This window comes from Anarrhichthys ocellatus, unplaced genomic scaffold (assembly GCF_004355925.1).
Source record: "Anarrhichthys ocellatus isolate YVR2014 unplaced genomic scaffold, GSC_Weel_1.0 scaffold2, whole genome shotgun sequence".
In the NCBI taxonomy this organism is placed as follows: domain Eukaryota; kingdom Metazoa; phylum Chordata; class Actinopteri; order Perciformes; family Anarhichadidae; genus Anarrhichthys; species Anarrhichthys ocellatus.
In genome coordinates, this window is record NW_022280032.1 from 9,345,823 (window position 1) to 9,363,810 (window position 17,988).

The 17,988-nt window shown below is 40.5% G+C and overlaps 1 protein-coding gene across 9 annotated transcripts in view; it reads left to right on the forward strand.

The window, feature by feature from the left end:
* The window catches only part of megf11 (multiple EGF-like-domains 11), a 68,428-nt gene that overhangs the window by 27,330 nt on the left and 23,110 nt on the right, over nt 1–17,988 (forward strand). For all 9 annotated transcript variants that reach the window (XM_031858166.1, XM_031858218.1, XM_031858159.1 and 6 more), the window contains 3 exons: nt 15,728–15,974; nt 16,146–16,266; nt 16,970–17,106. In XM_031858166.1, coding sequence (XP_031714026.1) covers nt 15,728–15,974; nt 16,146–16,266; nt 16,970–17,106 — 505 coding nt within the window. The remainder of the gene's footprint in view (nt 1–15,727; nt 15,975–16,145; nt 16,267–16,969; nt 17,107–17,988) is intronic.

The window sequence follows — 17,988 nt, forward strand, 5'->3', positions numbered from 1 at the left end:
TGTGTGTGTGTGTGTGTGTGTGTGTGTGTGTGTGTGTGTGTGTGTGTCCATGAAGCCCTCCTGTGTTGACCGAGCTTTGTTTTTGTATACACTGGGCTCCCGGTAGTGTTGCAGTCAGTTTATATGAGTTCATTCTCATTGAGATGTCCTATCATTTCTGGCTCTTTATCGTACTGATGAACTAAAGCTGGTTGTACCAGTGTTTTTTAAATTCAAACTTAACCAAGTTATTACATGTTTATTAGTGTAAATATTTAGTGGTATATATACTGGTGAGACACTCCAATACAATCCAGGAAGTCCAGGTTGAGTAACCTCATAACAAATCCATGATTTTAAAGGCTTTTCAGACATCAAAATTCTACACAGCGGTTTAAAGTCTGAGACAGGGTTTTACAACTCTGAAAAGTTACTATGGCACCAAGTGTTTCATCTTCGATCGCAAGAATTTCGAGTTAGAAACAGTAAAAATGGTATAAGTAATTAGCAGGAATATGTGCTTGCACGTATTTGAACAGCTGTGAGACGACATCTGGCAAACTGCAAAAGTTGAGACAGGCTTCATTTTTTTTGGACGTCCTTGTGTTGTTTTTTCCAGAGCCCCCTGTGTTAGCCCCCTGTGGTTACAGTAGTTTAGCGTAATCATATATCTTCCACTCATTCTAAACTGCATAAATACTGCTGTACAAACTCTGAAACACACTTGTTTCTCCGTGTTTGCATATATAAATATATAAAGTCATACCTACATTTAAGATCACAAGGTAAAGGTGCCCTGTAGAGCAGGCGTTCTCAACCGTTTCTATCTCAAGGCCCAATTCTGATTGTTTAGAATTTTTACGAGAAACCCCTTCCCAAAAAAATGAGCAAAAAACACAACATGACAAAAAACAAACTTGTTGGAAATATGTGTTGCGCCTCTGTCAGCTGTAATAACCAAAATATATAACCTCCTAATCACTGCCTGCCACTATGAATCCAAATTTAATGTATTCAGGGTCATATTTCCTCAACACACACTTTGGAGGTTGTACTGGTGCAGAGTTGTCATTTCGCTCATTTTGTGTCACTGCATCCGAGGAAATGTTAGCTAGCTAGCGTGGTGACATTTAGACGTAACTGCTCATCAAAATTAGGCTTTTTGAATTTGTATGTTTTTATTTATGTGAATTCTTGAGAATATTTAGATATAAAAATACTAGTTTTGTCAGTTACCCCCAAAAAATATTGTTGAGTTGAGTCTTTGCAGTAGTGATTGGAGACCATGAGAGCCACGTAGCTTCTGTACTTAGTTGATGTTGTTGCCATGGTGGCTGTTGGACTAGAAAGACTTAACAACTAACCATTTTCTAATACCTGTTTTATGACCCATCCAGCCAGCAGGGGGCAATCAAGATGTTTTTGCTTCACCTTTGGACAGCTGTCATGTCGTCCATCTCTTCATACATGGTACACCATGCAACCACATCCTGCTGGTGCTTTTTGATTGACAGTTGATGGCAGTAGAAATGTAGACTGCAAGCTGGATGCAAATAATGCATGATTTGATTTGGTTGTGCAGTTTAGAAACAGACACTGATGGTGGCGGTTAAATAGATCAGATTGAACTGTGTGGATGTTACTGCCGAGGCTCTGACAGAGATGTTTCAAGATGTGGCTCTCTAGTTACTCACGTGACTTGTGTGTGGTGTAAATCACTGCACCAACCCTTTAGCTGACTGACTGAATTAATTGTGGCACACGCTTTGTAGCTGACAGCCTTCTTTACTGCTGAACACACACACACACACGCACAAATGTTGATAATGTGAAAAAAATATTAAAATATCCTCAGTGAAAGGGACAAACAATCTTTTGAAGAGGTTTCGCATTAGTATCATGCATCAACTGGTTTGACGCACACATGCATACATGTCTTTAGAACATAGTGTGTTCATGTAAGCCTCATTGGCCCAGTATGCAGATTGACTTTGCCCGGCGCTTAAGAATTTTTGTACCATTAAGCAGGATTTATTGTTCCCCAAGAGCTCACTGCTCCATTACCTTTGGGAGGATGCCTAAAATGTGTGTGTGTGTGTGTGTGTGTGTGAGAGTGTGCTTCTATATAACCTGAGCACAAACAGCCAATGGATATAACTGCACATCCTGGTGATGGTTAGGATGGGACGATCATTTTGAACAGAACAGAAACAGCATCCAGTCCCACTGGTCATTATCGCCTTGATGCTTATGAGAGAGAGAGAGAGAGAGAGAGAGAGAGAGAGAGAGAGAGAGAGAGTCTACACTACCAAGCACTGAGAGTCTGCATAGATGGCTTGATTTAATAAGGACATTAAAAAGCCTTATCTCCTGTCCTTAAGAGAAGGTCAGCGTGTCTAAAATAGCTGAAATGCTATGATAACAGTTTAAAGAGATAAGATATGTCCTGAATACTAATGAAGATAAAAGCTGGTTTAGGCTTATTTCACAGTCTATAAGTCACACTTGATTTTGTGTTCTATTGCCATGTTTACGAAGTTTTTTTGCAAAGATTCTTCATTATATTTTTTACATTTTCTTTGTTGATTCATTTGCCTGTGATGATCTTTTCACAGTTCTGTGTGTGGTACATATAATTCCACACACCTGATTCAGACTGGCATGGTGTTAAAACGCTGGTGAAGTCTCTCCAGCAGTACCAAATCTTCTCCTTTCAGTCCTTAATTTCATTTTTAAAGTGAAGCAGCGTCTTCTTTTGAAGCTTTTAGATGAAGAAGTAAAACTACTCTTTACTGTAAAATGAAAAGAGAAAGATTGGATATAATTTAGTTTTTTCTTTTTTCTTACCTTTGTAATCATCTCACAGCTCCTAAGATTTCTACCCCCAGGTTGGAAACCACTGATCTTGACCAGTGGACATTTTTGGCCCCCTAAAAACAACAATGTCTACTTGTAGCCCCTCCATAATTGGTTGCATACATCTACAAGTTGTGATGATTTCAAAGAAAGTGTGATTCTATTTTTAAAAGGCTAGATGCCTGAAACTACCCAATAATTAACAAAGAAAAGATTAGAGAAACGCCTGAAAGGCGTGAACAGAATATTGCGTAGAATAAATTGTTTTTTTCTGCTTTAATATCCTGTTAATCATTTCGGGACCCCTCAGATTGAATTTCCAACCCCTTGTAGAGGCGTCCCGACACTCGGGTTGGGAACCACTGATCTAGACTACACTCATGCAAAGTCTCATACAGTGTATACTAGACACCCGCATCATCTCTCAGGACCTTGGGTTCATGATGATTTTGGTCAGAATAATAGCTTGAGGTGTAACTCTGTTCTTAGGTATCACCACAGTCCTTTGGGAGCAGTGTTGCAGTGTCCTTGGTTTGCTTTGGGAGTGGGAGCATATTAGCAGTCTTTCTCAGATCCTCTGGTGCACCTGCAATCTCCTGATGTTTAACCCTGGACTTCATTGGAGTGTTGCAGTGATTACAGGCCGTCCTGAGGGACATCGATTGTCCTGCTCCTCCTAGGCAAGCCCCACACAATGCTGACGAATGAACTCGTGGCCCTGCCAAGTCCAATTAACTGTCAGTGCCGCATCGACGAGCTCCTCGGTTTGTTGAGAGTGAAGAAAAACAAACTTTTAATCAAATTTGCCTCCGGGCCCCAGGGTATTTGGGGTTGTATTTTGCATTCCACTGTGTTCTGCCTCGCCTGCAGTCGTGCCGCGCTCTCAGAAGGTTATATTGCATGTTGTTTGTGTGAGATAGCAGAATGCCTGCACCTTACTTTAATGACAGCCCTATCTTTGCACTCAGTCTGGGACTGATGAATCATCCAGCGCTAGTATTTTATTATTATACAGTCACAAAGCTGAAAAAGAATAGGAAGCTAGGTCAACTCATACAAAATGTATTTGCCCACTCTGGCATTGTTCTATATAAAACGCAGTGCTTTGGTCTGTGAAATCACAGCAGAGTAGAGTGTATCTTTGGTGTGAGTTTACAGCATTTTGTCACCAGAGCAAGTTTTCTCCCCGACGCCTGACTGTCGGTGTCTATAATGTCTATAAGCACTTATGCCTAGTTGATCAATATAAACTCAGGTTACGATTGTGGAGATATTTTTTTTTCAAAGCATTAACATCTCCACAAATACCCTTTGCTAATTCTACCAAGGTCGAGATAAACAAATCCACTCTCCTTTACTGTGATTAGCGTAATGGAGACATTAAAAGCCAAGAAATTCAATTAAATTGGTGTCTTTTTGCACAGAAAAAAGGAAGAGGATAAAACGCATAGCTAGGTCGTACCAAGTGGAACAATGAGATGTAGCTTGGGATCCAAACATGAGAAAAGGGCATCTGGATGATAAGGATCAAAGGAAGTTTGAGAGGAAATGTAATCATTACCAGACACAATAATGCATTCACAAGGATGCAATCTGTGTTGTGCAAAAATTAGTTGAAAAGCCCAACACAAAAACAAGGTCAATGCCACTGACGTCTTGCACAGAGCAGCCGAGCATGTGTCGTCGGCCAAGTCTGAGCAGAAAACCAGACCTATAGGAGTTCATCATGTCCTGTGGCGTGAACTTCATTAAGACACATCAGTTGAATTAAGATGGATAAAAGACAGAAAATGCTGACTTACTGGTTCAGGCACCCACATCCTCAAAGTGATGAGTCCCCCCTGAGAAATTAGATTTGCAAAGAAACTTGACACCATGTGATTCTCGGAGCCTCACACTTTAAACATTGGCTTGTATTATGATTCTGGGACTCACTTCCATTCCAAGCAAAGGCATACTGTAGTATGAATGACAAAATCGCCCTCAGCCACAGAACAAAAAGAGGGTTAAGGTCCATGGATCAATATCACCGGTGCTTGACTCTGAAATAAGGTTTTCGATAGAAATGTTTTCTCTTATGTCTTCTGTCTGCCCTCAAACTAGACAACTTCAGTTTAATCAAAAGTGACCAGTGATTAAATCTTTTGTTGCCCTTGTTTTAAATATTTTAAACACTCTACCGTCACTCTTAGTAAACGTCATGTGGACTGAGATTTAGGATTTATGCCCCATGCTAACAGGTGCTGGAACCTCCTGCTCTTCCCAGATGGCTCGATTCATTTCTTAGCTGCTTCTTTAATGTTGGTGTCTCTCTCTCTCTCTCTCTCTCTCTCTCTCTCTCTCTCTCTCTCTCTCTCTCTCTCTCTCTTTTTGTCTCACACACACACACACACACACACACACAATACCGCCTAACTTGCTGTTGTATACTTTTCACTTCACTTTGACTTTGAGAATCGGGGAGAATAATTCATGGACCTCAGCGAGTTTCAGAGGCTGGAAGAACAACACTGCTTTCAGAGCCAGCAGTTCATTTGAGATGAACTTTTTTAGGGGGAAGAAGTCTCCAAAGGGTGCGCATTATCCTGGAGAGATGATGATATAAAGGAAAAACCTTTAATCTACAGTTTTTCTGTGTTAATCAAAGGCTAGAGATGTTTTGCTGCTTCCGTCCTTTCATAGCCATCTATCCATCCGCTGCTGCTGCTCTTAATTGAGCATTACGCAGTGTTGTGGTTTTCAAACTTCTATTTTTCAGATATTTGAATATTTCACAGGACCCCGTGCTAATTTAGTAGGCTATTAAACACACTGCTATACCACATTTTTATATAAATATCAATCCAGCAGGACTTTTGTGGAAGTGAAAATTATACATTTTTGGTCTTTTAGGGCTTCTGTTTTAGTTTTTTTTAGATCATTTAAATTTAAATTTAACTTTCCTCATACAATATAACATGTCAGTCTGTTGGCATTACTCGTGGTCAGGCTGGTAGAAACTCTTCCAAAGATTTATGGCCTCATGATGAGCATTTGCATAATGTGAGATCATTAAAAAGCAATTAGCCTTGTGTTTGTGTGTGTTTCTGTATTGTTGGGATTAATTTGGTAGGTGGATAGGCACAATGATTGTCCGTCTTTAAACTAAATCATGTTTGTGTTTACAGTGAGGGACGAATCCATACACTGTGACGTGTTCAACACATAAAATCGGTCGTTTGACTAAACAACTGACAAGTGCTATTTGCTTACACTCCACAAACATTTTCATTCACACTCCTCTCTTTGTTGCTCGATTTTACGTTTAAAAAAAAAAAGTTTTTTTTAATGCTCTTTGACTCCAATTTTATAACTTACTCCAAAGGTACAACCGAAGGTCTTTCAACTAATGAAATTGATGGATGGAAGACATTCTTTACACCCTTACACTTCAAAATGTTTTGAATGACTGGTCTGCTTGTAGACGTCCACCGCAAAACATCTGGCACGGAGGCCTGTAAACCTAGTGATAAGTGATCAAAAGTACCCGTCCTCTCTACCTAGGATAATACTAGTTCAATTTGTATTTTAGATTTTAACTCAGCAGAGCATACAGCAAGCGACCTAGTATGACACCCACCTCACTCACCCAAAGCGGCCACACTCTCAATTATGCCTAACATTAAGACTTAATACAATTTAAACGGGTGAGTTGTAAAAAAGAATCACCCTCTGTACAGTATGTAAAGCAGTTAAAATGTCACTAACAGGAAAATTTGTGATAGAGACCAAAACAATTTTTTGCACCACGTTGTAAACACTTTTTGCTGTGAGGTTTGGCATTTTTACATGGGGGGTCTATAGAGACCGTCCTGCTTTTGGAGCCATGCCTTTACTGGCCATTTGAGGACCTGCCGTTTTTGGCACCTCCACATTGGCTCCATTTCTGCATTGGAAGTTGAATCTTGGAGCGAACAAAAGCAATCAATGTCAGCAAAAAAATGGCACAAAAATGTGTGTTTGCAACATACTGAGCATACTGGCATAGTCACCTGTGAATTGAATTATGCTGAAGTATAGGATCCACTTTAAAATTCTCACTCTCACTTACAGAGCACTACACAGTCAGACTGCTGCATATGTGGCTGAACTACTTCGCCATTATTCACCCGCCCACGCTCTCAGGTCAAACATGTTAAATTATCTGTCTGTCCCACACACTCGCCTTAAGACCCGTGGTGACCGAGCTTTTGAGGCAGTAGCACCAAGGTTGTGGAATGCTCTGTCTGCACCCCTACGGTTTGCCGTTTCTGTGAACTCATTCAAAGCTCAGCTCAAGACCTTTTTAGACTGGCGTTTGTATAAAATTCATGTCCTAGGCCCGCTTTTAAGCCATGTTTTCATTTTGTACTTTCTGTTTTTTGTGTATTCTTAAATGTAAATTATTGGCCCTTAAATGGACACATTGTGTTTTATATGTTTGTAGTTCTGCTCCTGTTAAGCACTTTGTGACTAATGTCTTTGAAAAGCGCTTTATAAATAAATATTACTTACTTACTTAAGTAATTCAAGAAATTTCCTGTGGACGTTTTAAAACATTTATTACTGAGAAAACTTGTCTCCATTTAAGTACAATATAACTGTCACACATTTAAGCTAACCGCTGTTCTCTATGAAGGATTAAAGTGCCATGTTTCAAGCCTCAAGATGTTTTGAGCATTAAGTTCTGAAAAGACTGAAGGTAAAGACAGTCATGCAGTACTCTTATTAGAAGAAGACATCTTCGCTGCAGTTTTCTTTTGTTTTAGGTTGCTTCTTATATCACATTTTCTCTGTTTGTGAAGTTTTATGTATAATTTTCATGTTTTCAATGTTTATTCACAAAAAACAACACTGCACGCTGGTGATTTCATCCAGGCTGTGAGAGTGACCTACAGTTCAGAGGGATCATTGAAAATCATAAAGAAACAAAATGATCAAATTATTCTTTCAAAATGATATTTACTCGCCAGGCTGTAACGACACTATCTACATTTAACTCATTCCTGTTTTGTTATTTGTGCAAATGTGTCAGAAACATGCTGACATTAATGTTTTCCTGTGGTGTGGTGTGATGTTGACTGTGATGTGCAGTGTGCTACTCTGAGCTTGACAGCTGCAGGCTGCTGGTGTCTCTATAGTGTGAAAAGCTGCACTGGTACTAATATTTGTACTGCTTTTATTACCTGCTATTTTCAGTACAGCAGCCTGGCACGTACATAGATAATTCATGTCATGTTAATGTTAAAACAGACTGGTTTAAAAAATCTCTTTCAAGCTTGTTCGCCCTGATAGCAAGTCCTAGATTCACCTCTGACTGTCTCCCCTCCTCTGTTTGGAGAGAAACCAACTTGTGTCACATTAAAGTCTCCGTGTACAGTAATGTTTACATTAAATCCAGATCTGTTCATGGGCTGAGTTGAATTTCTTTCATCTCTGCTGTTGGATAAGTCAAACTATATGACATAGAGGTGCACTAATTAGTAACATGCACACATTTAACAGCTGCAGCTTTCTCTAGTTCAGAACCTAATTTATGACAATTTATGCAAATCAAGACAGCCATAAGATAACCATTACCTGAGGCACAACAATATCCCTTCACACTGCAGCCTCGCATAAACAGTACAGGTGAAAGAGCTGTCATGTTACCACTATAAACCATCACAGGCTGTGAGATTGCCATGTCGTCAAGTTGTGTTCATCTCATCTGAAGCTGATGTTTTAGTATATTTTCTATTTCATCAAGAAATCTTGGGCTCTCTGATTACATCCTCTCACATTTAAAAGACTGGTTGTACAAACTTTTTTTTAGTTTTTTATTACCCTATCTATTGTACATGTTGACAAATGATACAGCAGTTCTGACTTTCTCAGGGTAAGAGTATGTGCCTTCTCTAAATGTGGTTTAGTAAAACTCACTATGATATTATTGGATCATAATCATTGATGCTTTATTATGCAGCCTAAGCTGAAGGCTTCTTTAATGTTGCAGTGGATCGAGGTTGGGCGAATTTTATATAAATACTGTTTGGTAGTTCTATCTATGACAATGCATCTTATTGTATTTACTGATATGTTTTATTTGTATCATCTCAATCTTAAAGGTAACTAATAACTATAGCTTTGAAGTAAATGTAATGTTGTTAAAGTGCAATCTTTAGGTGAAATATGTAGAAGTATAAAGTAGCATAAAATGGAAATAATAAAGTACAAGTAGCTGAAAACTGTACTTAAATGCAGCACTTGAGTAAATGCACTTCACTACTTCTTGTGCACTGAGAAGCCAAATTGTTTACACACTCCGCTGCATCAACACCACAGCAAACATTCATGAAACACTTCCTTGATGATTCTTTCACTTTCTCATGATGCTGATGGGGGTGCCCCTATTGGCATTATGTGAACGTACATCAGTCTCCACTTTGTGACCGCACCCCTTCACATCGACTGCTGTTGCCCCATGGTACATTCTACTTCATCCTAATTACGATTAATAATTGAAAATAGGAAATCAATGTGTACAAATTAAGTGTGCTAACAGTGGGTTTTATCGGGTTGACATTGTTTTTGAGCGGCTACGCCCTTGCCCGTGACCGAGGCACAGTTCTGTGTTATGACTGGGATGCAGCACAATCGTGACTTTATTTATACTCCAGTCACTGTGTACCGCGTGTACCGCAGATAGACGTTCACCTCTGCTCTGATTGCTTTCTTGTTGTTGTCCTGTGGCAAGAGAGCAAAGGCTTTGTTTTTTCTGCAGGAAGAGGGTGAAGGGTAAATTATTAATTGGAACGAGCAATGGGCTGTGTAACAATTTGCTGATCCAGAAGCTTTCATGAGCCATGTCAGGTGCTGTTGAACCAGTGACTGGTGTACTGCGCTGAGGCAACAGCGTCTCTCACAACATGCTTGCGTTACCACTCAACACAGCCAGTTTTATTAGAACGAGAAGGCTGCTTTAAGTTGCATCACTCTTAAGTGCTGGTTTTGAATAAAGCGTGAGGTCACTTGGCCTTGTCTGTCTTGGTCAACCACCGGCCCTGTGAACCCTGTTCGTGCTGTGCTGCAGAGGAACCGGCTGGCACCTGCACGGCTCTTATTGATCCGGGTTCACATCCTGAATAGAGCTTGGACAAATGATCAGATCCTCCTCGGGATAAACAACCAGTAATGTATAGTCTTACAATAATTAAGTTATTCGATCATTAGTTTGTGGTTCCAAATAGGCAAACAGTCAGATCTTGTTTCTTCTTATCGAACTGCAAAGTAGTATCAGGAGGGAGCAGATGGTGCATTGTGGTCTCAACGGCCTGAGCTTCAAACTCTGTTAAAGAGAGTCTCTGTGTTGTGGGTTTGGTCCCGTGTTGCTCTTTCCCCCAGGGGAATGTGAACACACAGGGGCTCAGCTAAGATGAATTAGGGCAGGACAAACGACACGCCCAACAGCAGAAGCCGCAGCACGCTATTATTCCAATTCAGCAGAACTGCCCCCATGACTATTGGCAGTTTCTTCTGTATATTTAGAAATTCATTTGTCAAGCTCACAGGGATGTATCTAAACTGTTTACTTGTCGTGTCTGGGTTTTCTGAGGACTAATAAATAACTGTGTAATAGGTGTCAGCAGAACATGGAGGGGACAGTGGGGCCTGTCTTGGAGCGTATTGGCAGATTTTACAGTTTAAATTTAACAAAGCTGAGAGACATTTATCACTCAGTGCAAATCTACCACTTTACACAACAATCATCACTTTCCCTCAAGACCCTGGTACCAGTGCTGTCGTCTTTTCGCTCTATTAGTCTGCGTCATTGAGCAGGGGAGCTGTGATGAATAGCTGAATGTTGAGTCGGGCTTTTATTGAATAACTCCTATTAAAAATGGCTCATATTAACTAAAGAACAGAATATTACACATTCTTGTGTCAGCTAAATTATAAGGCAGAATTGTTTCATTGTTCCTTTAACACATTTTGAAATAGTGACTTGCCCATATTAATTCTGGTCATGAAGTGTGATTTGAAAATTCAGATCTGTCGAGGGGGACAAAAAAAAGAAAAGGACCAAAGCTCGGTGGTACAAAGCGTGAATCAGACAATATGAAACCCAGAGGTGCACGTTTCTCGTGAGGTAGAATGCAGGAGATTCACAATGAGTCACACTTTGCCTTGCCACAAGCTCTGCTAATGAGTAAGCGAGGAGTAACACTGCTCTCAGGAGCCAGAGCATTTTGCCTCCTAATGTCTTGTATGATTTGAGTTATTCCCCAAGTGTCAACAGTGTGTGTTAATAATAGTGATGTGACAGTGAGTGACTCGGGCAGTGAGGAGTGAAGTCGGGCCGTGTGCCAAATATTCCAATAACAATAATGTAGTTTTCCTTGTTAAAGTTGGCAAAGCAGCAAGCGACTGTCTGCACCTACCACCTTAAGTGGCCAACGTTTCCAGTTTTGATTCACATTGAAGTTTGCGTTTGACTTGCGTCCAGCTGAATAAATGAAGTCTAAAACTCTGGTGCCTTGGGGACATATATTCTGTATTTAAAGAGCTTGAATCAGGCCCTCATTTTGAACTTAGCTTTGAGAGGCTTTCTGTGGCACAGGCTCCCCCTCGTAGAGAACGGGGACAAACATTTTGCAGGAAGAGGCCAAGTTCATGAAAACTTCTGGATGCAGTGAGCTGCAGAAAGCTGTTTGGTTTTAATCCTGTTGCAGGCAGCCCCTGATCATGCAGACTCAGAGCACACTTCAAAGTGCAGCACCACCACGATGGCTCTCTCAGCCCATTCTTTGGACATCACCTTCAGAAGTTTACTATCTGCCGCTACCCTTCAATGTGATCTGTTTTGTTCCAGTCAAGGGGATTATACCCAGCACCTTGGGATTGGACCTTTCCCTGCGCGTGAGGTTATCCACATTCCAACGGTTATACATTGTGAGCTCTGAGAGTCGGGTCAGACTGTATGTGTCCTCTGCTTAGGTTCACTGACCCAGGCTAGGCTGGTTAATGGGCAGCCTCTCTAGTTTCAGACTTGTGTGGGATTCACTGCCTACACACCACAACCCACAGGGGGTCCTCATCACCTCACACAATTTAGCCGTACTCTAGAAGCTGAAGCCTTCATGCAACATGCTGCTTTTTTCTGATGTTTCTCCCTGTCTTTGCCCGCAGCTCATCATGAACTCTGACTCCTTAATCACAGTTAAATGCTGTCAGAGCCGGGAAGTGAGAGACTACTGGGTGAAGTTTGAGAACCTCTGTGTAGGAGAAAGACAGCGAGATAATGGGCTTTGCTCTCAATGTGCTGAGGCCTCTAACTGCAAGCTAAAGAAGGTTTAAAACTTCAAATGGTAACATTTGTTGAGCTCCTAAGCACCAGAAAAGTCTGCAAATTAAGCGCCGGATAGATTTAGGTTTATTTCAGTTTTGCTCCGCCGCTCTGGGTATTTTTTACTGACATGATATTTTGAGTTGTACATGTAGGAGTATAAAATGCACTCTTGATTAATTTATCAAGATTTGGAGCTGAAACCAGATGTGATGATACCATCAGTTATTTAGGCACTGCCTGTTTTTGTACTGTGCTGAGGGAGCACTGTTGAGCTGAGGGAGCTCTGATGAGTGCTTATAGATTGCTAAACCAAGTTGTAGCTAAACTGCTCATCCATTACCCCGGCCGCCCGCATACACCTCAGATTTAATGTGTAAGGGTCGTTTGCGTGGCAGCAGCTCAACCTTCAGGGAGCTCATTCATGCCAGACTGGAGGCCAGGAGCAGATTATATCAAATCAATGTGAGCTCTGTAATGTGGCCCCTAGTCTGTCCGACCGCAGAAGTAATACTGCACTAGCACTAGTTTCAGGACCCCCTTCAGGGCAGACCTGTCTGTATCAGGGAAAAGCTGATCATCTTCCTGCTGTGTACCTGGAAAAACAACATTCAGTGCCGACCATGTAACAGGGTTCATTAAGCTCTCAGTCTGGCTGATCACAGCTCTGGCAAAGCGAGCATACAAAGAGGGGGAGTAGTGTCTTTACATTCTGTGATGATGTGAGAATCGATAGTGGAATATTCACCGTCCTGGCTGCTGCGCTGGCCTGGATCTCAAGCTGGGCTTTTATGTGAGGCAATACAGCTGCTGCTGGAGAGGCATGAGGCCATACCAATCACTTAAATCAGCACTAGATCCTCAAAAGAACAATTACCCTGGTGAGAGTGAAGACTGCCCACTACCCAGCTCTGTGCCGATTGGTCTTCACATAAAAGCCGCTTGTTCATTTAACCCTTGAAGATTAGCTATTTGTTAGCAGTTTATGGGGCTTATTGAGTTTTTTTTTATATATGGAGACATTCCTTGATGAATGTTGGAATTGCTTGTCTTACACCGTTCCCTTAGGTACCACTTAGTAATGTAGCTATTTACATTCGCCCATGCAAAGCACCTAGGTTGTATAACTTAACCAATTTTCTTGAGTGCCAGTATTACATTACAGCTGGGAAGACAAATTTTCCTCTTCATTGTTACTGAGGAATGACACGTCTAGGGATTTTGTATTCGCAGTCTACACAGAGTACGAACATGGTGTTTTCCCATCAAATTGAAGCTTTCTGCACTATTACTACAAGAAGTAAAACAGTTATTACAGTTTACACTACAGTATATTTTGCAAAGTTTGAAAAGTGAGCATTTGTTACCAGAGCAACAGCCTCCTGAACTTTAAGCTTTGTTCTTCCACGGCACCATTTTGACAGCTGATTGCTGAAGTTGCAACTGAAAAAGGTGTTAAAAGACATACAAGTAACAAACTGTTCCATTTAAAAATCCCTCGTTCCTCGTTCTTAATCTTTTGCATCCTCTTTTTCTCTTCCCTCTCAGACTCAGAGGTGTGAACAGCTTGCACATTTGCTTCGCTTTTTGCAGAATAATTTCAGGCTGCTGTTAATGCCTTTCACTATGATACTTGTGTTATGTCAACATCACATATACTCTATACTCTATATCAGAGTCACATTATATGCCTTCACCAATTTCTGAGTGACAGAACTATATATTTTGCACCTGTTTGATCATTTCACATTACTTGTTGGTAATGCAGAGTTTTAAGGGAAGTACCATTTCAGTTAAAATATATTAAGCCTGAATAAATATTTTTGATTTTACCACCAAATCTAATGCCTCAATGTATAATGTCAACAAGGCTTCTTGTGCTGAAATCAATGAACTCTACAAAGCTTTTGGGCCTCTCTAACATATTGTTATGCCTGGATGTTATCATATGCTTGAGTCTGAGTGGAAATGATTAGTAGATACATGTATTAATGAAATAATTCTCGTAATTAATTGTTGAAATACATTTTTAAGCAGTGATGCTTCTAGCCTTTTAAATGTGAAAACTTGCTGTGTTTCTGAGCCTCATTTAACAGTAAACTAAATATCTTTGGATTTGGAATTTGTCAATATTTTAAGCCTTTTTAATTACAAAATGATTAATAAATGAATCAAGAAAAGAATGCGCAACATAAGGGACAATAAAAACAAACGTTGCAGCCCTACTCTCATCAATAACTAGACAGCTATTTAAAGCAAACAAGCTAAACCCATTATATGCTAATTACGAGCACTGAATGGTAAAGTTAGCTACGGTTTGCTGGTTAATACAGGAGAGCATCTAAATGAGCTGTCTAAAATCCTAAAGAGGTCCACCTGGATGATGAGGAGAGCGCTTAATGTTCAGTTAGATTTCTTTGGTTTTGGATTTTGGTTTTATAATTGTCTTACAGAGGTTTCGCAGATACCAGATGAGTGTGTAGGTGTGACAGAGAAGCTCAGTTGTCACACACACACCGGCTCAGGACCTTTCTCCGTGGAGTTCACATATTCTTCCTGTGTTTGTGTGCCCATTTCTCTGAATGTGTGTGTGTGTGTGTGTGTGTGTGAGTGACTCTGTAATGGATAGCTGCCTGTTTGGCTGCTTTTTGCTCAGGGCATGCCTGGATACACTCCTGCAGCCATATGACCCTGAGCAGGAATGAATACAGTGAATACATTTAAAAGATATGGCTGGTGATATTCTATATTTTTTATTACTGTGAAAAAATCCCTTGAAAAGACAAAAAACAACAATTTGTACGTCCGTCTTTTAATACTATTTTTCAATTATGTACCTTGTCTGTGTCTCTCAGCCCCAAGCCCATTTATTATGACTGAGGATGTAAATAGGGTCATGAATATATGCTTTCTTTCTTTTTCAAGTTATAAATGATTTCACACGTCTTAAACAGCTGGTCACTGTAGCTTTTTGCAAATACTCAAACTAAAAAGAATTTAGTGTGTTTGTTGGTCCGCTTGTGAGTGTCTACAGCAGCACGCTGGTGTATGTGGAATTGGTGGGGCTCATTGATGTGTTTTTAATGTTTTGTTGATGACAATTGAGCTCTATGGAACAGAGGAATAAGCTATGGAGCTTTAGCTGCACAGGCGATATTAATAGGTTCAATTCACTGTTGGTTTTGATCTTTTTGTGGGATTTGTTGACAGTAAGATGAATAAGAATTTCATAAGACTGGTCCTTTAAGCTAAAAAAAACATTTACATAAAATACTTCAAAGTTGATAATATAGGCATGAACTGAATATGAATGTCAGGAATATCAAGCTTATGGAGCACTGTCCAAAGGTTTTCCCAATATTAGGTAATTCATTGAGGGGGAAGAAACATGATGAACTTTTACATGTACTTCATTAGAAATGTTTGAATTTCTTGAATTTATTTGATAATGTATGATTTCAGATGTTCTCGAAGGTAAATGCTGGTGCTTATACCTCTTTTGCGTTGTTACTCTGCTCTGTCTGATGCCACTGCTCTCTGTGCCTGCAGGCTGTGAGAGTGACTACTGGGGACCTCATTGCAGTAATCGGTGCCAGTGCCAAAATGGGGCTAAGTGTAACCCCATCACAGGTGCCTGTGTCTGCACTGATGGGTATCAGGGATGGCGATGTGAGGAGCCCTGTGAGTACGGCTACTATGGCAAGGCATGCCAACTACCCTGCCAGTGTCTCAATGGTGCCACCTGCAACCACGAGACAGGAGAGTGCATCTGTGCTCCGGGATACTCGGGGGCTTTGTGAGTACCAGCAACATATTTATTCCATTGCAACTTTCTCTTTGGTGTCCCTAAAAATATGTTGGTGTGCCGTTTGTTGTTTGTCTGAGTTTTCTTTGTTGATACAAAGAACTACAGGCAAACACAAGTATTGTGTCTGAGACATTTGACTCTTGAATTGTGTGGGAGCAGCTGTGGAGAGCGCTGCCCCTCCGGTAGTCACGGGCCTCAGTGTGAGCAGCGCTGCCCCTGTCAGAATGGAGGAACGTGCCACCACATCACTGGAGATTGTTCCTGCCCCATCGGGTGGACGGTAAGTCAGACGAGCAGAGGTGCGAAGGCAATTAGGAAGAAAGGCCTGAGAGAATAAAAGGGTTGGCTATCGTTTGTGTATAAAAAACGTTTATATATCTAATGTAGTTTTTACACCAGAGACTGACATGCTGAGAACATAGACCTTACAATCAATATGCTGTGTTCAATTATAAATGAGAACACGGGATTCTCTACTCCCTGCAAGAGACAAAGAAGTGGAGTGCCTGGTGGGGAGGTTGTGCATGCTTTCTCAAACCTCAGTTAGTTCACATAGTAATGTCAAGTGAACATGGCCAACGGCAGTCAACAATATAAAGTATTTCTTTAGGGACGTTCCAGTGGCCTAGTGTTTTAATGCAAAGTTCCTGGTTGGATTGATATATATATGCATGATATGCATGATATATATATATATATATATATATATATATATATATATATAAGCATGGCACCACAATGCTTAGTTTAAATTTAAACATTCTGAAGATAATGTGTGAAAATAGTTTTAGAAAAAGAACTGTGATGTTCTTGGATATAAGTTACATGCTAGGATCCAAGATGACAACATAAACAATATGCCTAAATGTTCAAACATCAGTAAAACAAAAGTGTAAGAGTTTTGTCCTCCAACAGGTATTTCAGTCCTGTCGAAGTAGTGAGCAATGTATCTCACATGTTTCTTTGCTGGTTGTTTTTCAAAGGGTTCAGTTTGTGCCCAGCCGTGCCCTCTTGGCAAGTACGGCATCAACTGCAGCAAGGATTGTTCCTGTCGTAATGGTGGACTGTGCGACCACGTCACGGGGCAGTGCCAGTGCGCAGCTGGCTTTAGTGGACGCAGGTACACAGCTGGCACCTCTGGCAAACACACTGCTGAATTATTATGCACGCAAGCCTTTTGTGAAGTACTCTCTGCAAACTTTTGTCCTCCTACTTTGAAAATAGGCCAGACAATGGCATGATTTATTGATATTAGTATTTAATGCAAAGGATGGTTTCATGCTGACAGTTGCACATTAAATAGTCACTCATTGACCTATTCTCTTTGTTGACGTCCAGATGAGGCTCAAACCTGGCTGTTCTTTAAAAAGAGAATGAAAATGCTAGAGTAATCTGAAGCTCAAGAGAAATAAGCGTTTATAAATGCCCATTAGTCCATTTGAAGGTGGATTGGAAGCTTTTAATATGGGTGTTTATGTTTAATTAATCTTATACTTCATGCTGGCCAGCAAGGTTTCATGTCTTCAGCCTTCATCCTTCTCCACTCCCAGCCTGCCCATTGATCTCACCATGGGCTACATGCTGTTGGGATTCTGCTCATTAATTATAAGTAATGGGCTTATATTAAGGTCTCATTGAAATCCACAGATCTTTTTTGTTCCCCATGCCTGGCAGAGCAGCCCAGAGCAGGCTGGGTTTATTAGTTCAGCTAAAGCAATTGTCTGCTGGATGGAAACACTTCCTCGACAAGACCTTTCCTTTCCTTTATTATTTTGCAAAATTGCCCTCATTCATTTTGTCAGTGGCAGGTGAATTAACCTGCCAGGAATAATCTGAGAATGTGTTAGCCCCACCTTCTCCTGACTAGTTTAATAATACCATTGTCCCCTGATAAAACTAAAGCCGGAGTAATTTAAACATGAAACATAACTTGCCCCTTTTGTAATGTAATTGAGCTATTTGTAATAGCTTTGTTAGTCTCTTGAGATTGATACTCAACCAA